Source organism: Marmota marmota, unplaced genomic scaffold, assembly GCF_001458135.2.
Source record: "Marmota marmota marmota unplaced genomic scaffold, marMar, whole genome shotgun sequence".
In the NCBI taxonomy this organism is placed as follows: domain Eukaryota; kingdom Metazoa; phylum Chordata; class Mammalia; order Rodentia; family Sciuridae; genus Marmota; species Marmota marmota.
In genome coordinates this window covers 54,027,945-54,055,375 of record NW_026000026.1, presented here as the reverse complement: position 1 = coordinate 54,055,375, position 27,431 = coordinate 54,027,945, and the positions used below count along the sequence as shown (strand labels likewise).

The window sequence follows — 27,431 nt, the reverse complement described above, 5'->3', positions numbered from 1 at the left end:
TAGCAATTAGAGAAATGCAAATCAAGTGAGATTTCATCTCACTCCAGTCAGAATGGCAGCTATTATGAAGATAAACAACAATAAGTGTTGGCAAGGATGTGGGGAAAAAGCTACACTCATACACTGCTGGTGGGACTACAAAATGGTGCAGCCAATATGGAATGCAGTATGGAGATTTCTTGGAAAACTGGGAATGGAACCACCATTTGACCCAGCTATCCCTCTCTTCGGTCTATACCCAAAGGACTTAAAAACAGCATACTACAGGGACACAGCCACATCAATGTTTATAGCAGCACAATTCACAATAGGTAAACTGTGGAACCAACCTAAATGCCCTTCAGTAGGTGAATGGATAAAAAAAGTGATATATATACACACACACACACACACACACGAAATATTATTCAGCAGTAAACGAGAATAAAATCATGGCATTTGCAGGTAAATGGATGGAGTTACAGAAGATAATGTTAAGTGAAGTTAGCCAGTCTCAAAAAAACAAATGCCAAATGTTTTCTCTGATATAAGGAGGCTGATTCATAGTGGGAGGGAGAGCATGGGAGGAATAGATGAACTCTAGATAGGGCAGAGAGGTGGGAGGGGAAGGAAGGGGGCATGGGGTTACAAATGATAGAGGAATGTGATGGACATTATTATCCAAAGTACATGTATGAAGACATAAATTGGTGTAAATATACTTTGTATACAACCACAGAGATGAAAAATTGTTTTCTATATGTGTAATAAGAATTGTAATGCATTTCGTTGTCATACAAATAAAAAAATTAATTAAAAAAAAGAAAAAACAAGATTAAAAACCAGTTATAGAACAATGCCCAGAGAATAGAAATATTGTTAGGGGAAAGTTTATGCCTCAAGGAGGTATGTTTCAAGTTTGTAACTGCTCCAAAATTGAGCAATCCAGTTTAAAGTAGCTAAATAATAGAGACATACATAAAGGAGCTACATAATAGAGACTTGAGGCAGCCTCGTCCTTTCCTTTATTACTGTGTAACTGAATCATATCCACAAACAGGAAAATTTTAATCTTCTGATTGTTTGTCCTTTCAGTTCTTTTAACTGTTAACATTTAAGCAGTGGTAGAACTCTATCCAAGATTTTGTTCAAGCAGAGGATGGATATTGTAAAAAATTACATGGAATAAAGTGTTTGTTCTTTTTAGTTTTGATATTTAATGTAATGGAAATATCTTAGAAGAAAATTTATATCTCCCATTGAAAATAGGACATCTGTTTTCTTTTAAATGTGGTTTTATTATGATATGTTGAATAGGCAAGCATTGTTTAGTAATAAACTAGAGAGAATCAATTAATGAATAGTTACCACTAGTTATAACATCTTAAAATTCTGTCAGTTTGCTTCAGGTTATAAAGTTATGAAACTGAAACCCTGTATGGCCTTTTCTAATTTCTTTTGAAAAATTAAAAAAAAAAAATTTGGTACCAGGGATTGAACCCAGAGGTGCTTAATCACTAAGTCATCTTTTTTTATTTTATTTTTTAAATTTTGAGACAGGATCTTGCTAAGTTGCTTAGAGCCTTGCAAAGTTGCTGAGGAGGGTCTAGAACTTGTGATCCTCCTGCTTTGTCCTCTGGGGTCACTGAGATTATAGGTATGCTCCACCACTCCTAGCTTAATTTTTTTTCTCTCTACAAAAGTAATCACATTTTTAAAAAGACTATTCATTTAAAGAAATACTTTTAATATATATGAATGTATTCATATATAATCTGAGTTAACCATCTTTCCTTTATCAAAATACTTAACCAAATTTGAGTTTATTGGTTTTACAAATTCATTGGCTTTTTAAAAACTAATATTAGAAGCAAAGGTTGCCCATGTTTTTAGCTCCTACTCATATCCTTCAAGAGGAAACATTTTATAAAAAGATTTCCAGTAACACAATAAATAAAAATAGATTTGGATTATGGTGTTTGACCAGAAATAAAAATCTCGGAGATGTTGTTTCTATTCAGATGGTGGCAGCGGAGCTTATGTAAGTAAGTTCTCTTCTTTTTTAAGTAAGCAAAACCGTTATTTTGCTGTTATTAGTAAGCATTGTACTTTAGTACCATATATTAACAATTTATACTTTTCTCTCTATTAAACACAAAAAGATAATGAATAGTATTATCTGTAGAATTTTAATGTTTCTCTGTGCCCTCCAAAAAAAATTTATTTGCAGATAAATAGTTTACACCAAGATTGGGTTTGATTCTGACTTATGACTTATTAAGCTTGTCTGAGATATAATAATCATAGGATGCTATTTAACTAATGTATTAAGCTTAAAAAATTAGAATTCTGTGAAATGGATATCTTACCATAAGTACATGTATGAAGACACAAATTGTGTGACTCTACTTTGTGTACAACCAGAGATAAGAAAAATTGTGCTTTATATGTATAATATGAATTGTAGTGCATACTGCTGTCATATGTAACAAATCATAATAAAAATAAAAATTAGTAATTAAAAAATTAGAATTCTGTATAAAAGTCAACCTGAAATTATTCTTATAACTTGGGATTTTAATTAAAGTTTGTTAGAGACAATTCTTTTTCACATGTAATTTTTAAAAAACAATGTATTGAAGTTAAAATCCCCTTAGTACATTCTGTTTGTGATATGCCTTCTGTTTTCAGTCTTTTCTGCATCTTTAACACAAGTAGATTATATTTTACTGAATTGCCACTATAAAAATGGAACTGCAGGTAAAGTTATTAAAAGTAGTAGTGTAGATAACTCTCTATTTTGATGCTGCAAGCCAAAATTTTCTTTTATATTAAAAATAAATTGTATTTGTTTCTTAGTTCCATTGGTGAATACGACAAATCTATCCAGGCTTTTAAGTCAATACCTCTCGAGGAGTTAGAAGACCTCATAGGCTTTGCATTGGCTTTATTTATGAAGGGGCTATATAAAGAGAGCAGCAAAGGTAAGGCTGTTGCTTAAAGGATGTTTCTTTTCCAGAGTTTACTCATAATGAGCTTATTATATACAGAAAGATGTTATCTTGAGATGGGGGTGAGGGTTGTAGTATTTATTAAAATCTGACTAGGAGTCAGGAATCATAATGGTCACTTTTTACATATTACCTCATGTAGTATGTTATGATGGTGACTAGTCCTTTAGTAATACTCAGCAATGAGCTGAGTATTCTACATATGAGGGAACTAAGGGCCAAGATTATTTATGGTAGACATGTGAGTTAGTATTTGAAAGTAGGTGTTTACTATTCTATGCTGCTTAAGTGAAAATTTCTGATACATGAATATCAGTTGGTATAGTAGATACTGGTTTCTCCAAAAATATTAACTGATAAATTTTTAAATATATGGGCCCCACCTACATGTGTGTAGCTCATTTAAATATCCTCTGCTTAATGGCGGTGGTGGTCTGTACTGGAAACTTTGATGACATTTCATTGGCTACAAGCCTCCACTTCTGGCTTTTAAAGGTGGCTCTTAGAGATAGTGACTCAGACCTCTCCATAGATTCTACCATTTAGATACTAGATGGTACTAGAAGGTGGGGCTTATCACAGAATAATCCCAATCATACCACCGACTCACCTTGGAAATGCTAAACCAAGGTGGATTATTATAAGTTTTTTATTCTGTCTACTTTAAAACAAGGGAACAATAAGATATGATTTTAGTTAGGTCTTTTTGAAAAATGGGATTGTTAGTCAAAGTTGTTTTAATATTTTGTTTGTTTCTAATTCTCTGTGACAGCATATGAAAGAGCCTTGTCTGTTGCTGAATCAGAGCAAGACAAAGCCCATATCTTGACAGCTCTGGCAATAACAGAATATAAACAAGGAAAAATGGATATAGCCAAGTCACTGCTATTCAAATGGTATGTATAGATGACATCAACACTTAACATGACCTGATACTTAAATATTTAGGTTAAGATTTGGAGCAATGTAAAATGAAGTTCTAAGTGTTTCAGGAACTTTCAGGTGGTTCTGAATTGACAATCACAGGTGGAGCTAGATGTCATGGTTTAATTCTCAGATCTGGATTCCCGATCTTTCAAAATCATCCTCTGCTCTGTGTATGTTTTTTCTGATGATGATGATGATGATGATGTTATTTTATTTGTTTTTAAGAGTAATTGATTACATAACTAATGTAGTAGGAGCTTAAACTTGTAATGAAGGCAATTGTAACTCTTTACTTTTTGAACTCTTGGATCCCCAATGAGACTTTTTTTCCTCCCTTCCTTCCTTTTAAAGTTAACCTGAAAAAAAAGTTCTTTTGAAAGTGAGTCTTTAAAAAACAATTATGCCAATGGAACTTGTAACTATTCTTATGTTTTTGGGTCAAGTTTATAAGATAATAGCTCTGATACCTCTGGTTATTTATGTAATATTTTTTGACTTTTTGAGTTTTTTTTTTTTTTTTTTGAAAATTGGCCTAAATTTCTTACAGAGCAGGAGGTGATCAATATATGTCCTTGGACATTGGTTGTCATTGACTACTTTATTGGCATTTTGACTGATACATATCGTAATAGCACGCAAGTTTCCCTCCCCTGCAGAATACTTACATCTCTGCCTCCCATTCATTAAATGCTAATATCATTCCTCGTTCATTATGACAATCAAAAAAATTGCCTCCATAACTGTTCCCCTCAAAAGAGGGGGAAGGGAAATGATTAGATGGTAGTAGTTGAGAGCCACTTCTGTAGATCAGCTTTTAACTTAGTTATTCATTGCAATACTTTTATCTAATCCTGCCTAATTAAAGTCATTCCCTTGTATAATAAGTAAGAAATTCTTTCTGTTCTTCTTTGCTTTTTTGAGAAAACTAATCAATTTAAGCTATAATCCAGATACTTTACATGGATACATCCTTGTAATGTACATGAATTTGTGGTAACACTCACAGTTGCTAATGAATATTGGCAGTTATCAGGGATAAAATAAACCCAAATTAGACCCAAAAGTTTATGGTTATTACTTTTAAAAGTAACAAAATCAGTTTGAACATTGGAAATAGAGAAAAAAAATAGCAAAATGTAATCTTTCCTTTTTTCTTTCTTCTATTCTTGTATTATATTGTTGGATCCAGAGCTAGATGTTTTGTTTCTATTTGATTCTTTATGTCATCATCCAAGTAGCACTACTGACTGCTCCAGTTCCCACCTTCTTGGCATTCTTTGACTTTCTATGAAGAGATAAGATTTATTGGTTTTGTTTGCCATTCGTATGTTGAAAACTGAGCAGTATCCTAGATGCTTATATGGGGAGAGTAGGAGTAAATTCATCATATAAGGGGGAAAAAATCTAATTGTCAATTTCATAGACTTTACAGTATTGAATAAACACATGTTAATCCCTGGAACATGGTAAAAGGCAACATGCAGGTACTGAGCATTTCAGTACATGTTTGCTTGTTACTGGAATGTATTCATTTTTGTAATGATTTAGATTTACATATTAATATTAGAGTAGATAGGTTTTATTCCTTTTGAGCGAAGGCACAAATTGGAATTTCTTTTGTTATTAAGATTAAAACTTATATATTGCTATATACTTTTATGCTTTCTTTGTTGTAGCAAATGGCAGTATATATTTATAGTGATAGAAATGACACTGACATCATACTCCACATTTTTACTTCTACCTTTTAAAATTCTTTATTGTGAAGGGTTACTGTAGGTATTTTAAGTAAGCTACTTACTCCAGAGCTGCTTACGAAAATTCATGATTTTATACCCAGTGATCAAAATTAAGTGCAAAAGAATTAATTCCCCCTTCCAACAAATGGTTCAAAGGCTAGTATAAATGCTTTTGTTATATTTTAGTGAACTTTGTTTAAAACGTTTTTGAAAGCTTCTTCATTTTATTACAGTACACAATTCATAATAATTATTTAAAAGTATCATTTAGTTTGTGGAGAGCTAAGAATTCTTCATTTAAATTAATATTCTTAAAAATTATTTACTTTTTCTTTAAGGCTAAATAAGCCTCACATTTTACAGGTGAAAAAGGAAAAAAAATCTATATTTTTTATTGTATGTTTTACATTCACGATATTTAAATTCTCCTTAAATTATAAAAATGTTTATTTGAAGCCTACTGGGTGTAGCTACATTGTACTTATTATGTAAAGTGCTGCTTTCAGTGTCACCAAGCAAATAGGACAAGAGTTCTGTCAGAATGATAAAAATCAGATCTTATATTAAACAGATTCTTCTTTTTTTTAACTATTCATGCCTTCCAGGATCTTATTGAAACTGAACATTTTAGCAAATTTGTTCTAATTATTTAACTAGAACTGAGACCCAAAGAAGCTGATTTACATTTGCTTCTAAAGAATGGATAGAATGACCAGAGAAGAAATTTGGCTATTATAGGTCTATGAAAAGCCATTACCACTTTTTATCAGTCAGAGAAATTGCTATCTATAAAAGCCAAGAAAGGTTTCTTATATTACTGTTAAAACTGGCTTATTTGATGAATCTTTAAGTAAATTTCTTTTTGTATTAAGCGTCTTTTACTAATATAGATAAAACTACTATACTGATAGCTAACAAGCAGTTATAAAACTGTGTTTACAGCTCTATTTTAAAGGAACCAACCATAGAAAGCCTTCAAACCCTGTGTGCTCTAGGATTGGTAATGCAGGATGCTACACTGTCTAAAGCAGCACTTAATGAATTACTGAAGCATATCAAACACAAAGACAGTGATTATCACAGGTGCCTTCTTACTTCAGCTATTTATGCACTCCAAGGCCGCAGTGTGGCAGTGCAACGGCAAGCGTCTAAAGCTGTTCACAGGTAATGTGGTTATGTTTGTCACTTGGTCTTCAGTAAGATGAGGTAACCATGTTTATATTGGAAACCAGACTCTGGCTCCTTGAAATTATACATAGGACCAGGCAACTGACTTTGCCAGTTATTTTTCTATAAGGATCTTTTTAATTTAGTTGATAAATTTGGCTCTTACTTGGGTAAAAGCCCAAAACTTGTTTTGATGTAAAAGCTCTTATTTCCTGCAGTTTGTAGTATTTTCAGTCCGTTATCTAATACAGGACAGGTTGATGGCTTTAGGAACTTGGGGCCACTTAAATATTCATTAATGTCTTCAAAATTTGGACAGTAGAAAGCTATCATTATCAATAGTGGTTATTTTATTTTCAGAATGTTATGTCTGTCATTTCTTTTTCTTCAATAGTTAATTATTAATAATCTTTGCTAATTATATTTTCAGAAACTTAAATTATTTTAATATGAAACTTACTTCTTATGGTGTCATTTTGATTAGAGTACATCCTCTTATAATTCTTTTTATCTCTTTGTGTTTTTTTTGAACATAATACATTTCCTTAATCTTGTAAAATGCATTTCTTTGAACACAATTACATTTTCTTAATTTTTTTTACTTGTTTTGTGGTTTTGGGATCCTCCTGTTGCTGATTTTTTCTTTGTATTTTTGTAAGAACTCTTAATGCTTATAGAAGATGTGAAATTTGTTTTCTAAAATTTAAGGCATTTCCAGTCATACAAGGATAATTCATATGACCTTGTCCTAAGTGTCAGAAAGGTTTTAAACTTAGTAATATGTTGGTTGGTTGTAGTTTTTTTGATTAAAGTAACTCCCATTTCTAAGGGCATTACTTTTGATGATCTCTGTAGTAACCCAGCTGATCCTGCTCTTTGGTCTCTATTATCCCGAGTTGTTGCTCAGTGTGCTCAACGAAATGCAAAGGTGAGTAGTGTTCTGAATTCTGGAAAAAACATAAATTAACTTATGATATTGTAAACATAATTATAATGTATAGCATTATTTTTCTGAAATATAATAAATACAGTGAAGGGAGTTTTGTCATTTAACAAAATGTTCCATTATTCATACAAGTCCTAGACTGAGTTTTCTCCTTGTACTGTTGTACCATTTAGGGTGTTTTGGAAGCTACAAAGAAGTAGGAGGTCTTTTTTGAACACATATGTATTGTGTTAATGCCTATATGTTAAAGTAATGTTCAAAATATAATAAACATTAGCTATTGTGGTTTTAGATTCCAAAAGATAATTTTATTTTAAAACTACTTTGTGTGTGTGTGTGTGTGTGTGTGTGTGTGTGTTTTGCTGAGGATTGAACTCTCATGCATGCCAAGTAAGCACTGTACCACTGGGGCACCTCCACAGCCCTTCAAAAATTTCTTAAAGACTAGATAATGGGAATTTGAACTCTGTTAATGTCCAGAAATATAAATATAAACAAAAATTTTGATACCCTATAAAGGATTACATGTTGTGTTTTAGCTCACTCACAATAGCCAGATATTTTCAAGTGTCTATATTCTTTTAATTTCTATAGTTAATATGTCCCTTTGTAGTTCACCTAGCTAAACATAATAGTAATAGCAAATATGTTTTGAACACTTTATCATGTCTAGTAATTCCAATATCTGAAGTCTTTGTGGATCTGTTTTTGTTGTTTGTTCCCACTGGTTTTTATTCATGGTGGCCTTGTTTCTTTGTTTACCTGGTTATGTATACTTAAAAATTATTTCTAGGAATAATTTGAGGCCTAAGATCAAGGTACCTTTCTATAGAAAGAATCTGTACCTGCTTTATCAGGTGTTTGGTGGCTCTACCAATGTAGAGCCTGAGGTTTCTAGACCAGCCAGGGTACTTTGTATCTGGATTACAAAGTCATTTGAGACTTTATCTCTAATTTATACCTTTGAGTCCCAGCTATTCTATTATAGATCCTTTTCTCTTCTCCTTATGTACCACCTTCCTTGTTTGAGCCCTAGGCTTTAACTTCTGTTCCACTAGGACTCATGTCCTTCAAGGTGACAATTAAAATTTGTTACAGTCTGAAAATGGCAGTTATCAGGGATAAAATAAACCCAAATTAGACCCAAAAGTTTGTGGTTATTACTTTTAAAAGTAACAAAATCAGTTTGAACATTGGAAATAGGGAAAAAATGGCAAAATGTAATCTTTCCTTTTTCCTTTCTTCTCTGAGAAGGAAACTTAAGGTTTTCCTTCTTGTATAATATTGTTGGATCCAGAGCTAGATGTTTTGTTTCTATTTGATTCACTTGCATCTCTAAATTCCAGTTTTCTCTTTTTCAGTTTTGGCCCAAGTCCTTAATGTCTTGACAGTTATTCAATGCCTTTAAGAAATATGTTTTAAAAATATTTTATCCTAGTACTTCTCAAACTTTGATATGCAATAAAATCACCTAGTAATTTCATTAAAGTACAGATTCTAATTTAGTAGTTTTGAGTAGGGCCCTATATTCTGCATTTCTAACAACCTCCCAGGGAATGTTAATGCTGCTGATATGCAGATCATGGTTTGAGTAGCAAGATTTTATCCCATAGTTTTAGTAATTTTTGATAGATGTATAGGTTCATAGAACCCAAAAGATCATCATTATTAGACCCTGGAATGAAGTACTCGTTATCTGTCAGCTACTGTGACTAAGCTTTTTAATATATTGTCATATAATTTCAACAATTATATGAAGTAAATGCAATTATTGTCCACTTTATAGAATAGGAAACTTATATGAGATATAGACGGTAAGTGACTTGTGCAAAATCACAGTTAGTAGTTGTTGTGACAGGATTTAATTCAAGCTTTAATTCCCAAATCCTTCTCCTATTGTACTGTGTTGACTTTTTTCTTTTTAATTCATCTTTTGTTTTATTTCAAAATATTTTAAAGCTTATGTTTTAAGCATTTTTAATGTACAGAGTCTGATACACTTCTGATATGAAAGGTACAGTATATATCTGATATAAAATGAAACCATTCTTATAATTCACTTTCTTTTCTAAAAGTAAAATGTTGAATTTTTAAAATTATAGATTTCAAATTGACCTTATGAATACTTTCATGATGCTGCATATATGTACATATACATATATGTATATGTATATATATTATTTTGGATATTGAGTTGATTATTGTAGCAATGGTAAGCTTCATGGTGCTCTCAGACTTAGTTATTCATTTTACTAGGGACTATGGAGTTTTTAAAATACTATGTATTTTTGTGGCATAAATCATTCTAGTTTATCTTTGTATTGTTTTCTGTCTCCCTTTCTTTCTTCTTTAGTCTCTTATATTATTATACATTTGTACATGTGTACATTTGTTTGGTGCCACTGTAAAATCATGTAACTTTTGAACCTTTGACGAGTATTTTAATTGCAGAGTTGAAATGATCACAGTATAAAAGGTTTTCTCCCATAAAAATATTAAACTGTTCTTTTAAAATAGTAATAATAAATTGATACTTAAGGGATTCAGAAGTTGCAAATGAGATAAAATTGAATCTTTCAAATTATTTAATGAAAAGATTTTATCAGTTTTAATGTTTACTATTTCATAAAAGTTTATGCATTTGTCTAATCAGTATTTTCTCTTACAGGGGGGTGCTGTAGCAGGAAATGTGGCTCATATTCTGGACTCAAATCATGGAAAGGTTAGCTTACGCTAGAACAATGGAAATTTTTAACATGTTCATTAATGATGAAATAATAAAATAAAAATTTTCATAGCTTTTTGGTCAGTTTGATCCTTTTCTCTTATCTAGAAGGCATTACTGTACACTGCAATAAATCAGTTGGCCATGGGAAGCAGTTCAGCAGAAGATGAAAAAAATATCGCACTAAAGACTATACAGAAGGCAGCTCTCCTTTCTCCAGGTAAATATATTATAATCCATTTAATTACTTCAGATTCTATCAATCTTGCATTTATGATCTACAAGAGCAAAACTTGTATTTCCATGAAATACGATAAAAGGAAATTTTAAGACAATGTTTTAGTGTATATTATTTGCTTGTCCGTATTTAGTTACTGATAATTAAGAGGATTTAATTATCAAAACAGGCTTAAAGGGAATATGTGTTTAAAGATACTTTATAACTTTGTAACTGAAAATCAAAATTACGAATTTTCAAGAAATAGTTTTACTTCCATTTTCTGTCTGATTTAATGAAGTTTTTATATATATATATATGTATATATATACACACACACATACACACACTAAATTATTTAATAATGCTTAGTTATTTTTATGTACAGGTGTGTGTCTTTGTGGTAACTGTTAGAAATGGCAAGGTCATGGCCTTACCCAAGCTAGCTGTTATTAGTTCCAACCAGCTGTGTCATATATTGCCATTGACAATAAAGGTAATGAGGAATTGCATATGACTGCTTTTGTGTATTTCCATTACCACTACTGAAAAATGTCTTAGAGGAATGAAATTTATAGCAATGTAAGTCTATAAGGTGAATTACACATAATATTATTTTAAATATGAAATATCACATCAAACAATTTCTTACTCTCAGAACATTTGAAACATTTTTTAGATCAATATTCTATAGTTTGGCCAGGCACTATTGGGATGCAAATTATACAAAGTAAGTTCAGTGTTTGCAATAAATTGTAATGGTCCTAACTAAAATGCAAGACATCTTAATATTTCAGGGATTATTTTATAAAGCAAGTAAATAGACCAATACATGTTATATTTTCTTTCATTTTGACATGATTAGAGAAAAAAGAGACCTAAACATTTGAATTTGTCTATGATATATATTGACAAGTTTCTCATTGTTAGAGGTGTTCTCAAGTAAGTATTAGATGAACTTACTCTCAAGAATTCTTATTATGTCTCCAACATGATAGAAGATCTGTTAGTCTTTGATTATATAAATGACATAAATTTTAGGAAGGTGATTGCCCAGATAAGGTCCTTTCTAGTGATCTCTGATATTTCTCCATACTACCTGGAGAAATACATACTCAAAGGAAGCAAAATCATCATGTAAGATGTTTAAAACAGGGACCAAGTAGTAAAGCATGCTTAACTTGTTTTTGGAGACCAATGAAAGTGAATATAATTGTAATTAAGTGTAGTGGCTATATATCTAATTCTTGAGATCTTTAGTTAAGCAAAGTACAGATTTTACCATAAGGAATGTTTTCAGGAATTTAAAGATAACTCTTTATGAGTTTAGAATTGAATGGAAGAAGATCCAATTTCTGCTAAATTTATGTTTCTATGGTACTAAGAGATATTTTTAACTTTTAGCAATCTGTATTTAAAGAGTTTCAGGTTTATAGTTTATATGTTTTTCTAGTATCACTTTATTTCACAGGGAATTTGGGTTACTGATTATCTGTGGAAGAGTTCATGGAACTAGGGCTGGGGATTTCGCTCAGCACTAGAGTGTTTGCTTGGTGTGCGTCAAAAATCCCCATCACCACCAAAAAATAAAACTAAAACAGAGTTCATGGATTTGGCAGTTCTTCTGTATTGTGGCAGAAGAAATTGCTCCCCACTAATGTCCATCCCCTAACCAGAAATATTAACTATAGAATACCTTAAGATCCCATGGACTGGGGCCAGGGCTCAATGGTAGTGCACTTACCTGGCATGAGTGAGGCACTGCATTCTATTCTCAGCACCACATGTAAATAAATAAAATAAAGGTCTATCAACAACTAAAAAAATATATATTTTTTAAAAATCTTAAAACAAACAAACAAAGATCCCCCAAAGGCCTGTTGATTTAATCTTAGGAGTTAAGTCAGTATTCAGTCTATGTCAGATGTAATTATAGGATTTTAGACCTAAGGGCGCTTCAGCCAATGGATAGTTCAGTTGCCTTGTTTTACAGAAAAATGAGTCCCAAAGGGAAGGCTGCCACACTATTAATTTGTGACATTGCTAGACCTAAACTCCAGCCCTGAAACTCAGATCATTTTACAGTAATTAGTTGTCATTGTACATTCTAAGGGCTGGTCCTCATTTGTTTATTCTGGAGTTTGATTATGTCTTCTGTTACTTAAAAGAAGATAGCCATTATCTGGGAAGAAATTATTTTGTAATATGGAAGTATACATTTAATTTTTTTATGAAAATATTTTTAATCTTGCATAAGATTTTTAATGATTTTTGTATTATGAGCAATAATACTGATCACCTATAAGTGAAATAGGTATATAGTGCAGACATTTGATAGAGGAGACTTATTTTGGATGGTCTAGTGAAATAGAAAAAAATAAAAAGAAAACTAAAAGGTATTGTTAAAAGACTATGTTATTAACTAACACCTCCTGAGATTTTAAAATTATCCTTTTGTTTTTTAATGGTAACAAGACAAAAATATTAACTGATGAAGTAAACTGCAAAGTAGGATTTTTAATAGTAAAAGACCAAACAAATTTAAAAAACAAACAAAAAAACCTAAGTTCCAAATCTTCTTCCAACTGTTTCTTTTCACAACTAATTTTCTTAAACAGAGTTTATACATCTAATCTCTTTCTGTTATCACCTCTTCAACCCACTATCAGGTGTCCCCTCTCACCTGAAGCTGCTGTCCAAGTGAGAAGGAAGAAAAGATCAGATGAATGAAGTGATACATAAGTGTATAAATGCCTTATTTGTAATGATGGAGTGTCTGTCATGCCTTCTTGGTAGAGAAGAGATAAAATGTTAGCCTTTGCTTTGTCTCATACTTTTCTTAAGAACTTAAAATCTGGGCTGGGGATGTGGCTCAAGCGGTAGCGCGCTCGCCAGGCATGCATGCGGCCCGGGTTCGATCCTCAGCACCACATACAAACAAAGATGTTGTGTCGGCCGAAAACTAAAAAATAAATAAATATTAAAATTCTCTCTCTCTCCCTGTTTTTTTTTTTTAAAAAAGAACTTAAAATCTGTGTAATCTTGTTTATCCTGAGTGATAAAAAGGAGCATCTATCTGAGCTTGTCCTTGGTGTCTAGTGAAAGGGAATGAAATTGCCCCTTCCACACATTTCACTCTAGGTATCTGAGTTGACCAGCTTTTGAAGAGGAGCATGATAAGATATTTCTCCTCCTCTAATGTTCTGGGGCGGGGGAGGAAATCTTTATTTACTTATTTATTTTTGGTACCAGGGATTGAACCCAGGGACACTTAACCACTGAGCCACATCCCCAGCCCTTTTTTTATATTTTATTTAGAAATGGGGTCTCGCTGAGTTGTTGAAGCTGGCTTTGAATTTGTAATCCTCTTGCTTCAGCTTCCTGAGCCACTGGGATTACAGGAGTGTACCACCAATGTAGTAATCTGTTTTCTGAAAACAATTTAGTTTTTGTTTAAGGAAGTGAATTTTTCTGAGTATATAGTTGATTTTTATTGGGGGGAGGTGCTACTTAGAATTCTTATTCTAAGTTTTGATAGCTTTTTAACATAATGTTATTAACAATCCTTTTAACTATGTTTCCTGTATTTAGGTGACCCTGCTGTCTGGGCTGGGCTGATGGCATCCTGTCATGCTGATGATAAGCTGGCTCTAGTGAACAACACTCAGCCAAAGAGGATGGATTTATACTTGGCACTGTTATCTGCTGTTTCTGCTTCAAGTAAGTTTAAAGAAGCATTTTAAAAATACATGACTTAATTCAGGCTCCTCAAATGATTAAATCAGGAACACAAATAACTGAGCATATATTGTTATAAAATGTGTTCATTAAAGAATTCATGGTTGTTAGGCTGGGACTGTAGCTCAGTGGCAGAGCACTTGCCTAGCATGCATGAGGTACTGGGTTTGATCCTCAGTATCACATAAAAATAAACAAATGAAATGAAGGCATTCTGTCCAGCAACAACTACAAAAAAAAAAAAATTCACGGTTTTAGCTGTACAGAAATGTGATGAGTGTACTGTACTTTTCTAAATAGCTTTAAAGTCCATTATATCTGGAAGCTGAGTCTTTGTTGTATAGCATTTACCTGCTTTGAGACTTAGCCAGTGTTTGGGGATCCAGGTGACTTGGATGTCTTTACTGAAACCAGCACTAAAAGTGTTCTCTGATTCTTCCTGGGAATATTGGCCAGAGTAGCTGTTAATCTCCTCAATATCACTTATAATTCTGCAGATCTGTTCATTGAAAAGTGATCTATAATTAGCATCTTATATAATAGCATAACCTACTTTTTTGTCTTGGGACAGTAGTTTTTCACTAAATTAATTTTAGATTATCAGTTATTTTTTGGTAAATGTTAAAGATCATTACTGCCTGTCTCTTAGGGACTACCAGGGCAAATTTTTTAAAAGTAGGTCCTTCTTTAGTGGCATTGTAAGATTGAAGTATTTTAATAAAGTGAACTTAAAGTATAAGTCAAAAATATGATAAAGTCTCACTAAGTTGCTCAGGCTGGCCTTGAACTTACAATTCTCCTGCATCAGTCTCCTGAGTAGCTAGGATTTACAGGTATGTGCTACCACACCTGGCCTTGTCTTCCACTGTTTTTTTTTTTTTTTTCCTTTTAGTTTTAATTCTTCACTTTATGTGATTCCATTTTGTCCCCATTTTTAGCTTATCAGTTAAACTTCTTTAATTTTTTATTTATATATTTGTAAGTGATTACCCTGGAGTTTGCAATGTATGCTTAAAACTAATCTAAGACCACTTTCAAATAACACTGTACCACTTCATGGGTAGTATGAGAACCATATAATAAAATATCCTAATTTCTCTCTCCTGTCCCTTATATCCCTGTTGTCATTCATTTTGCGTATACATGAGCATTTATCAGCATCCATACACACATGCACTTAAGCATACATAACTTATGAAATTATTGCTATCTTTTTCTTTTTGGTACCAGGGATTGAACTCAGGAGTGCTTAATCACTTATCCACATGTTTTATTTTGAGACAGAGTCTCTCTAAGTTGCTGAAGACCTTACTAAGTTGCTGAGGCTGGCTTTGAACTCATAATCCTGCTACCTCAGCTCCTTGAACTATTGGGATTACAGATATTCACTACCACGCCCAGCACTATCATTGTTTTGAACAATTATTATCTGCAAAAACTAAGCAAACAAAAAGACTTATGAGCTTGGGAATATCGAACCCGATATTTAAATAATCTTTAATGTAAGCAATGCTATTATTGTGGTATATAAGTCATTTATTTAGGATTTAACATGTCCTTTTGACTTGGGTTTTCTCAAGTAATATTCTGAAAAATTTAGGTTCTGAATGTAAATAACCGAACTAAGAAAATATAAAATTAAGAGTGAAGACTATCACTGTTCCATTGGAACAAACTATAAAAAGAGGTATGGGACTGGGGTTGTAGCTTAGTGGTAGAGTGCTTACCTAGCATGTGTGAGACACTGGGTTCAATCCTCAGCACCACATAAAAATAAATAAGTACATAATGTGTATAAAAAAAGAAGAGTATAATTGTGTTTCTTTCTCAAACTTTTATCAAAGATGTTCACTACCTACCTTTCTTCTAGGCACCAACTTCTCAGTCATTGGGAAGGAAAAATGACCTATTTTCCTATTTCCCTGAAACACATAGATTATACCCTAAAACAGAGATACATACGTAAATACATGCATGTGTATGCGTCTTCTTCCATATACGTATACATAGAAAGTTTCTTTGTCTTTGAAATTAGAGCTGTTTTTATTTGCAGATATGATTATGTACATAGAAGTAGCTTAGGAAATTACCAAAAATAGCCACTAGAGCCAAGAATTAAGCTCAGTTTACAGGATGCAAGTTCAACATAGCAAAATTGATAGTATGATTATATACCAGGAACCAAAAATTGCCATTAAAATAAGCTACTTAGGGCTGTGGTTGTGGCTCAGTGGTGGGGCAGTTGTCTCACATGCATGAAGCACTGGGTTCGATCCTCAGCACCACATTAAATGAATAAATAAAGATATTGTGTTCATCTACAACTAAAAAAAAATATAAAATAAGCTACTTATACTCCTTATAAAAATATATCCTTATAGCATATAAAATATTAAATATGTAGAGATAACATTAACAAAATATGTGTAAGTCCCATATACTAACAAGTACAAAATACTGCTGAGAGAAATGACGTACACAAAATATTAATGGATCAGAAGATTCAGTATTTTCAAGATGCCAATTCATTCTAATTTTTCTTTATGGGAGATAGTGGTTTAATGTGTTGCCTTTCAGGGTGAGATTTGTATTTTGTTAATTAACAAACTATTTCCAGTCTTTTGTAAACTCTGAAGATTCTTATTCCTCCTTTTGATTTTTTTTTTTTTTTCCTGGCCTCAGGTAGTTTCCTCACAGTTGTGCTGATCAGTTGTGAGCTAAATAATTGAGGAGTCCTTTTGTGGATTTCTGGAACTCTTTTTGCAGCTGTCTCCTCCCTAGTACTATGCTCTAGAACTCTTTCCTGGTTTTCCCAGTTCATCTCTTCTATTTAGGGAGTTTTTTGGGCTCCACTGGGGCTCATCTTATTTGTTTCCCCTCTCACAAAGAGCATTGTTTTTCATGGATTGATAACTGAGAAAACAATTAAACAGAAAATCAGTAAAGAGGTATTAAAGACTTGAAAAACACTGTCAACTAACTTGACCTAACTGACATTATTACTATTATTGCACTTATTATTGATCTATTTCTTCTGACAGTTAAATGTACCCTTCAAGTGCACACTGAACATATACCCAAATAAATCATATTATGGACTATGAAACAGGCCTCAATAAATTTAAAAGTGTTCAGATTATATAAAGTATGCTATCTTAATAAACTGGAATTAAATTAGAAGTAAACTGGAAAGTTCTCAAATACTTGGAAACTAAATAACATATTTCTACATAATCTAGGTCCAAGAACAAGTCAAATGGAAATTAGAAGAATATTTTGAAATGAAAATAAACAAAGCATATCAAAATTATGCAAAATTGCAAAGCACTACACAGATGGAAAATTTTAACATTAAGTGTCTATAGTAAAAAAAGGAGAAGCACTTTCTTGACACCAATGATCTCAGTTTCTACCTTAAAATCTAGTGGATGGTGATCCATAATGGAGGGGGGAATGGGAAAAATGGAGGAACTTTGATTGGGCAAAGGGGAAGGAGGTATGGGGGCAGGAAAGATGGTGGAATGAGATGGACATTATTACCATAGGTACATGTACAATTGCACATATGGTGTGACACAACATCATGTACAATCAAAGAAATGAGAAGTTGTGCTGCAATTGTGTACAATGAATCAAAATGCATTCTGCTGTCATATATACCTAATTTAAATAAATAAACAAACTAACTAAAAATCTAGAAAAAAGAATAGGAAATTAAATCCAAAGTGAACAGGAAAAAATAAAGAGTTGAAATCAAACAGAAAATTAATGAAAAAAATGAATTCTTTGTAAATCACAATAACATTGATAAACCTTTAGCCAGATGGATCAGGAAAAAGAAGATGGACAGTGCCCATGTCAGGAATGTGAATAAGATCTAGAAATTGTTAAGATACAAGTAGAATAATAAAAAAGGTGAATAAGCACCTCGAGCATCTTTATGCCATGACATTTGATGACTTAAGGGAAAGTGAACAAATTCCTTAAAAGACATAAAGCTTGCTCAAGAATAAATAAATTGAATAGCTGTATATCTATTAAGGACATTGAAAATCTCACAAAGAAAATTCTAGGTCCAGATGGATTTCACTTAAAATACTACTAAGCATTTAAGAAAGAGGCAATATCAATTCCATACAAATTCTTCCAGAAAATCAAAGAGATGATAACTCTTTATAATACTTTCTATGAAGCTGGCATTATTCTAATACCAAAACCAGACAAAGGCATTACAAGAAAACTACAGAACAACATTACTCACAAATGTAGATGGAGAAGTTCATACTAGAACTTCAACAATTCAAATCCAACAGCACATGCAAATGATCAAGTGGGGCTTGTTCTTGAATTTGAAAATGAGTGTAATTTACCATGTTATCACCTGTGAAAATGCCAAAGTGTACACTATATACTGTGTGATTTCATTCATGTGACATTTTGTAAAAAATGTATTGTGACAGAAAATAAATGAGGAGTTGCCTGGGGACAGAGAGAAGGTTAAGGTGAGATTGGATGATCTGGAGAAATAAATGATTACAAAAGGGACAGGAGGAAATTTTTGATAATATTGAGTATGTTCATTATCTTAATTGCGATAATAGTTCACTAACATATAATTATGTTAGAACTTTCCAAATGGTATAGTTTGAATATATGCACTTTATTTTACTTTAATTATATTGCAGTAAATCTTTAAATATTTTCAGTGAATTCCCTGTTTCTGTGGATACAGTGATTTTTTTGTTTGGATCATAATAATGTGGCCTCAAGTTATTTAGCCATAAATACTTGTGCCATGAAACTTTTCAAAAACTTGTCTCATGTCAGCATACTCTATGGTATTTCACTACTATATGTAAGTTTTAAAAATTTTATATGCATAAGTCTGATTATAGTACTTTCTGCAACTATTTATTCCCTTGAGGATGTATTATAAATGACAGAAGAAAGTAACAGTGATATTTTTTGTTTACAGTTAAGGGCAAGGAATTTCTTGAAAATTATAACCAATCTCTTGAAAGGTGGTCTCTCTCACAAGCTGTCACTGGTCTGATAGACACGGGAAGAGTATCTGAAGCTGAAGCTCTCTGCACAAAGGTATTATTATATAATTATGCATTGAAATTGTGGATTCTTATTTTACTCTTTTTTTAAACTTAAAAATAGCTTTAAAAATGGAATATGTGTTATTTAAAGAGCATATAGTGGTGGTGATTATGATGATAACATTCAGAATTTATTGATTTCTTGCTACAAGTCAATCTCTGCATTTAGCATTTTGTATTTGAGTTTTGTAATAATCCTGTGTGTAGGTATTTATATAATAAACATTTTTACAAGTGAGAAAATTAAGGCTTAAAGAAAGTAAGCACAGTAAGAAAGTAACACTAAAAATAGTGTTGCAGTTTGAACTCATATTTGACTCGGGACTCCACCTCTGAAAAAACCTTTTTTATTTTAGTTTTTGGGTACCATTAAGGAGGCACTGTTTTCCTTTGATTTTTGATTGTTCCCTTCAGAATGCTGTGTTTTTCAGGATCCCTTCATTTTTCTTCCATTTTTCAAGTTCTGAGCCACATAGCATGACTGTGAAAATTGATGAATGGGAACTGGAACTAATCCCTCACACGTAATGTTTTACATGTCAGGATTATAGGGCTATCAACTTGGAGGCTCTGTGAGTAAATTCTTAGCATTTTGCCTAGCACATAATAGGGATCTGATAAATATTTACTGAATGAATGAATTAATAAATCTACTCAGAAATAAAAATTAGTAGTTGAGAGGTTTAAACATGTTTTTTCTTGGAAACATTGTTTCATGAATGCTTGCCAGGGATATTGTGTTGTCTTTTGAAATGAGGTTTTTGAAAGAATAGTTTTAAATTTTACAGAGAAAGAAGAATGGACTTGCTAAACTTCTGAGAAGCAGAGTAATTACATTTTTCTCCTTCATGTAAGGAATTCCATCTGAGATAAGTTCAAGACGGGCTGTTACACCAAGAGTGTTTATTCAGCATGAACCAAAAGTTGCCTTGTGCTCTCATAGAATCAAGAATGATATATGGTGGCTGGGGTTGTGGCTCAGTGATAGAGAGCTTGCCTAGCATGTGTGAGGCACTAGGTTCAATTCTCATCACCGCATATAAATAAAATAAAATAAAATAAAGGTCCATTGACAACTAAAAACATACTAAAAAAAGGGATCTATAAAAAAAATGATGTATGAACCTTTCCTTGGCATTTTATCGTTCCCATCTCTTACTTAGAAGAAAGCAATCCAGATATATTTTAGAAATATGTCTGACTATGAACTAATGAATAAAAAAGTAGATAAGCATGTTCTTGAAGGCCAGTTCATTCTTTTTTTTTTTTTTTTTTTAAGTTGNTTTTTTTTTTTTTTTTTTTTTTTGGAAATAGTAGGTTAATGTTTCACCTTCAGGGTCAGGTTTGCATTTTCTTAACTAACATAATATTTATATTTATTTACAGAGTACTGTATTATAATTCAAAATATATATAAAATATATATATATATATATTTATATATATAGTTATAGTTATAGTTATAGTTATAACCAAATCAGGATAACTAATATTCTCATCTCCTCAAATATTATCATTTTTTTGTGTTAGGAACCTTCAAACTCTTATTTCTATATGTTAGTGTATAAATAATAGCTCAGGAATGTATGGAAAGGGGCCATTTCTTTTACTACCAATGATTAAGAAGTCTGTGCCTAGAAGAAAGAAATGTAGTGGACATTGTAGTTTGAGAAAGAAGCACAATTTTGCCTCTTCTTATATGGTATAGTTTATTCCAGTGGAATGGTGATAGCCTTCGCTCTTAATTTTATATTTGCTTAGTTAGGTTATTTACATTTAGAACCTAAATTTTTCAGGATATTTCCTGAGAAAAACCTAGTCGAAAGGACATATTAAATCTCAAATAAATGGCATATCATGTTACTTAAAGATTATTTAAATATAAGTTTTGACCAATCAAATATAAATTAAGAGATGACTGAAAGGAAGTCTAGTAGAGTAGGGGAAGGAGATGGGAAGGACAGAGAGAAGGGAATCAGGGGAATCATGAACTGAAAGTGATTTTCATGTATGTATGAGTTTGTCAGGATGAACCCAACTACTATGTATAAGTGTAAAGCTCTGATATTTTAAAAATGCATTAAAAATGCAGGGTTTGATATTCCTAAACTAGTTTGTTTATTTGTTTGTTTGTTTATTTATTTATTTATTGGTACTGGGAATTGAATGCAGGAGCACCTTACCACTGAGCTACATTTCCAGTGCCTTTTATTTTTTTATTTTGAAAGAGTCTCTCTTAAGTTGCTGAGGCTGAACTTGTGATTTTCCTGCCTCAGCCTCCTGAGTTGCTGGGATTGCAGGTGTACACCACTGTGTCCAACATATTTATTTAGCTTTTGCAATTGATTATTCTATAAGAAAAGTTTTAAATTAAGAAAAATTCCCCCCAACATGGAGCATAGCTTAATTTCCTTGTACTTACATCACTTAATAGCCTACATGATGTATTGCTATTTGTGGTTTAATTTTTAGAATTTAAAAAATAACCCGGATCAGCCAGCTATTATATTACTTTTGAGACAAGTTCAGTGTAAATCACTCCTGGAGTCACAAAAGCCACTCCCAGATGCAGTACTTGAGGAACTTCAAAAAACAGTCATGTCCAACTCAACTTCTGTTCCAGCTTGGCAGGTAAGTTATCTACTTTCTTACATGAGTTCTAAATTAAAATGCTTCGTGAAACTAGTTGAAGTTAGGGATATACCCTCTTTTTATTTAAGTCTTGCTTTTAAACATACGTGGTAATCTCAAGATGTAAATAGTATTATGACTAGAAAGCCAAGGGACTTAAATACTAATTTAAGTTACTATAATGCTTCAAAACTTTCTTAATTATGATTATAAATTTTCTCAACTTCAAACAATGGTAAAGACACTATCTTTTACATGGGGCTGATGCAGGAGAGGTAAAGATGTGTTCTAAATATTTCTATAATATTGGTACTTTCTTAACTCTGTCTTTAGAAAGGATATGTGCAGTTTTTCCCCTGGCTACTTTACAGGTAACCCATATCCAATATGTTAATAGGTACTTACTGCTTTTGGAGATAGAAATTTTCAGGATTGATGCTTACATCAACAGATTATTTGCTCTTTCAGCTGTCTCTGATTACCCATAGTCACATACACAGTAATCACTATGTCTTTTTTTTCTGATTGATAATAATATTCAAAAACATTAATCATTTAGTTCAGTTTTTGTTTCTTTCTGTGCCCCAGAGAAACAGAGACTTTTGGGTACAGATTTATTTTGTTTTGTTTTGGGATTGAACACAGGAGCACTCGACACTGAGCCATATTCTCAGCCCTATTTTGTATTTTATTTAGAGACGGGGTCTCATTGAGTTGTTTAGCGCCTTTATTTTGCAGAGGCTGGCTTTGAATTTGTAATCCTCTTGCCTCAGCCTCTCAATTTGGGGAGAATTGACACAGTAACACTCTGTTGATTTTTTTTCTATTGGTGAATGTGGTATACTCCTCAGTTTAATTGTTTGATATTTCTCTTTGCAGTGATTTAAAACATATAACCTACAGGTTTTTTGCACTTTTTATTGTTTTTCTTGTTCATTGTAAGGTGCTTTTTCTTACATGTTAGCTCCACACATTTAGAAATGCAGTGATTTTTTTTCTATATTAACTCTAGTACCTTGCTAAATTCACTTATTCTTTGGAATGGTTTTGGATTTTGTACAAACAAAATGAATGTGTTTTGTAAATAATGTTTTACTTTTTTCTTCCCAATATTTACACATTGATTTTTTTCTTGCATTATTGTACTGTCTAGAACCTCTAATACAATATTAAATAAAAGTAGTGATAATATTCTTATCTTATTCTTACCTTAGGGTAGAAATTATTTACCATTTCATTATTAAGTGTGGTGTTTGCTATTAGTTTTTATAGATTTTTTAAAATCAGATTAAAGAAGTTCTCTATTCTGAATTTGTTGAGAGGTTTATTTTTTAATGATATAGAATTTTATTAAATGCTTTTTTGACATTTGATAGAATGACCTTTTCAAAAATCCTATTGATGTGATGGATTACATTGATTTCCAAATGTTAAGCAACCTTAGCTTCTTAGAATTAGCCCTATGTGATAATGATGTTATGCTTTTTATACATTGCTGCCATCATTTTGCTAATATCTTGTTTAGAATTTTCATACTTATATTCATAAGAGAAGTGGACCTGTAACTTTTCATTTCCATAAGGTCATTATTATGTATTGGTATCTATGTTTTTACTTTGTGAAAGCATTTGTACATGAGTATTATTTGTTTCTTTATAGAACAATTCACCATTGAGGCCATTTAGGCCAGGAATTTGGTTTATGAGAAATTTCTTAATTATAGGCTAAATTTATTTAATATACATAGGCATCTATATATAGAGATGTCATGTTTCATTAACATTGGTGAGTTGCATAGAGTTTTTCCATTGCATTTCAACGTCAAATTTATTGGCATTAATTTGTTCATTGTCCTCTACTGTCTCGTTCCTCATGACTAAACACTCAGGATCACTCAAGATGAACTGGGCTGCATGAAATAACCACACAAGAGAGAGAGATACCTTTTTCTTTGGGGTCCTGTAATGGATCCTCTGACCTTAAGGGTCTGCAGAAACAGAGAGCACTTGCTGAACCCTTTTATTGAGGAAGCAAGAGATATCATTCAAATGAGGCAAGAAGTCAGGTTTCAAGGTGTTGAGTCTAGCGTGGTGATGTCTGCTGTTGACTGACATCTAGGAAGGCCACACCCAAAGGCAGAGCAAGAGAAGGGGACACACAAAGGAAGTTTCCATGAAACAGTCTATCCCAAACAGGGCAAAGGGGTCCTATTACAAAGGAATAGGTGAGTGTAGCTCATCTTGCGTCTGAAGACATGCCCTCAAACTTACTGGACTGGGGCAATGTCCAGGTTACTACAAGATGTAGTGACTGGTCAAAGCCTCTCTACTTCAGGATGGAAGGCATGAATCATTCAGAGTGGCTCCCCACAGTCTACCACTGAGCTACCTCTCTAACCCTTTTTATTTTATTTTGAGGCAAGGTCTAACTACATTACTCAGGCTGGCCTCAAACTTGTGATATTTCTGCCTCAAGATTCCCTAGTGGCCGGGATTACGGGTGTGCACTGCTACACCTGGCTTTTTTATTATATTTTCTACATATTAATATTTTTTTCTCTGTTATTTTCTTTGCTGTACTTTCTTTGGGTTTAATTAGTTTTTTCCCCACCTCTAGCTTCTCAAGATATACTTGTTCTCATATGTACCCCATAAGATTTTATATAGTGCTTTCATTGTCATTCATCTCAAATTTTTTCTTAATTTCCACTGGGGTTTCTTTAACTGATTTTTTTTATATGAAGTATTTTGAAGAATATCTAACATGGGAGATTTTCTATATATGTTTATGTTACCAATTTCAAGTTCAATTCTACTTAATCAGAATATACTTTGTCTGATTTTTAGTCTTGAAATTTGTTGAGGTTTGCTTTATGATCCAGCATTTGATTACTTGATAAATATTGCATGTGCACTTGGAAAGAATGTGTCTTCTATAGTCATTGAATGTAGTCTTTTAAATATGTAATTTAAATTTAATTATTTGTTTCAGTCTTCTTCTCCTTACTGAATCTGTTTATTTATTTACTTATCATTGCTGAGATAATGTGTGTTAAAAATCTCCTATGATTCTGAATTTGTCTACTTTTCATTTCTGCCAACTTTTGTTTTATGAATTCTGTGTTATTGGGTATATACAAATGTAGAAGTGTTTATTTTAAATGGACTTTTATTGATGCTGGTGATGAGAATCAGGTCCGAGTTCCGTTTTCCAGGAATGTTGAAAATTGAACACCTGAGAAATGCCCAGGCAAGCATAGAAAGCAAGTTTTATTTGAAGGATAAAGCAGATATAGGCTTCTCCGCAGAGAAGGGGCCCAGAGCTGGGTGTCCTGCCCCTTTTATACTTTTTTAGATTTCGTTTGTTCTCATGCTCTCCCCTCCTCCTATCCTGTGTCATGATTAGTGGCCAAAAGGTAGACCAAAGGTGGAGTGATCCAAGGGTGGGAACTTAGCTACCTAGGGGTCCAGGCAGGAAGGGAATGGCCCAGGAGGCATTCATTAACAGTCCCTTTTATGGAGGAACAAATCCCTGGAGCCAGGTGTCCTTGACAGCAGGTGGTGGAAGGGGAAGTGTCCTGAAGGTATTAAAATTTTATTTTCTCCTGAGTCAGCCCCCATCTTTGTGACCCAATCTTTACATCCCCTGCCTCATTATCATTATGAAATATTCCACCTTATTTCTTCCTATTTTCTGTTGTAAAGTCTATTTTGGTTATTAATTCAGCTGTACAGACTTTCTTTTGGTGGTATTTACATGATAGATCAGTTTTTACATTTTATTTTAATTTTATTCCTGACTTGCCATCTTGGATTTTATACTTTAAAGTAGGTATAGCTAGTAAGCTGTTACTGATAGAATTGGCAGTATATTCCTTTCTTGACTTGTGGTTTTTGTCTTTTGGGCACAGAACTTGCTGATAATCATAATAAAAAAAAAGTTTAACTTCATCAATTCTTCAGTTTGTTGGGAATGGGGAACCAGACAGTGTATTAAACTAAAATTCTCTTCATCCTTCTCCTTTTCTGTTCTTCAGTGGTTGGCACAGGTGTATCAGTCTCAAGGAATGATGGGTGCTGCAGAAATGTGTTACAGAAAGAGTCTACAAGTAGCATCCCAACAGGGAAGCTGGAGTGGGAAACTCTCAAGTCTATTGAAACTAGCATTGCTTGCCTTAGAAATCTGTATGGTAAGATCATGTTATAATTATGTGATTAAAAACTTGATTCTTTTATCCTTTTTTATTTCATTCTTTATCCTTCCTTAAAGCATTTCAAAAACTTTATATTCATCAAAAAGAAATTTTAAAAATGAAACAAAAATGATATCACCCACATAACTTTTGCTGGGGTTTATTTCATGGAGTTCCTATTGTTTCATTGTCTTCTACTGTGGTCTCTTGATAGACTTTGTATTTTCACATCTCTTGAGACAAAACAGTAACATAAATCTACATAGGCTACAATTTGGGAGAAAAACTAAGATGAAAAATTTTAAAGTTGAAATGAATGGATAAAGAACATGTGGCATATATACACAATGGAATATTACTCAGCCATAGACAAGAATGAAAATATGGCATTTGCCAGTAAATAGATGAAACTGGAAGCTATCATGCTAAGTGAAATAAGCCAATCCCCCCAAACCAAAGGCTGAATACCCTCTGATACAGATGCTAACACACTATAAGGGGTGGGGGAGGGGAAAAAGTACTCTGGGTTAGACAAAGGAGAATGAAGGGAAGAGAGGGGGTGGGAACAGGAAAGACAGTAGAATGAATTGGACACTAGTTTCCTATGTTCACATATGAGTACACAGCCATGTAACTCCACATCATGTACAACCACAAGAATGGCAAGTTATATTCCATGTATGTATGTATACTCCATGTATGACAAAGTATATTCTGCTGTCATGTTTAAGTAAAAAAAAAAAATAAAAAGTTAAAATAACTAAATAATTTTTTGAAAAATTTAAAATTTGAATTAGAGCAGAATATACATTTTTGTTTCTTGGTTGATCTAAATTGGAATTAAATTCAGCTATTCATCAGTGACAAAAATGACAATAATTTAACATTTTAGGCATGTCTCAATTCTACTCTTTCATTTTAAATATTTTGCTGTTATTTAAAAACTTTACATTCATCAAAGAGAAATTTAAAAAATGAAACAAGAATAGCACCACCCACATAACTTTTGCTGACATTTAAAAAAATAAGAGCAATACAGATGAGAGAATGAAAA

The 27,431-nt window shown here is 32.5% G+C and overlaps 1 protein-coding gene across 6 annotated transcripts in view; it reads left to right on the top strand.

The window, feature by feature from the left end:
• The window catches only part of Skic3 (SKI3 subunit of superkiller complex), a 91,546-nt gene that overhangs the window by 51,760 nt on the left and 12,355 nt on the right, over positions 1–27,431 (top strand). For 5 of the 6 annotated variants that reach the window (XM_048811452.1, XM_048811453.1, XM_015483722.2 and 2 more), the window contains 10 exons: positions 2,839–2,963; positions 3,763–3,886; positions 6,599–6,820; positions 7,679–7,751; positions 10,438–10,491; positions 10,603–10,714; positions 14,303–14,431; positions 19,425–19,546; positions 22,027–22,185; positions 26,222–26,374. In XM_048811452.1, coding sequence (XP_048667409.1) covers positions 2,839–2,963; positions 3,763–3,886; positions 6,599–6,820; positions 7,679–7,751; positions 10,438–10,491; positions 10,603–10,714; positions 14,303–14,431; positions 19,425–19,546; positions 22,027–22,185; positions 26,222–26,374 — 1,273 coding nt within the window. Of the gene's footprint in view, positions 1–2,838; positions 2,964–3,762; positions 3,887–6,598; positions 6,821–7,678; positions 7,752–10,437; positions 10,492–10,602; positions 10,715–13,380; positions 13,668–14,302; positions 14,432–19,424; positions 19,547–22,026; positions 22,186–26,221; positions 26,375–27,431 lie in introns of those variants that run through there. The other variant, XM_048811456.1, reaches the window with a different exon arrangement.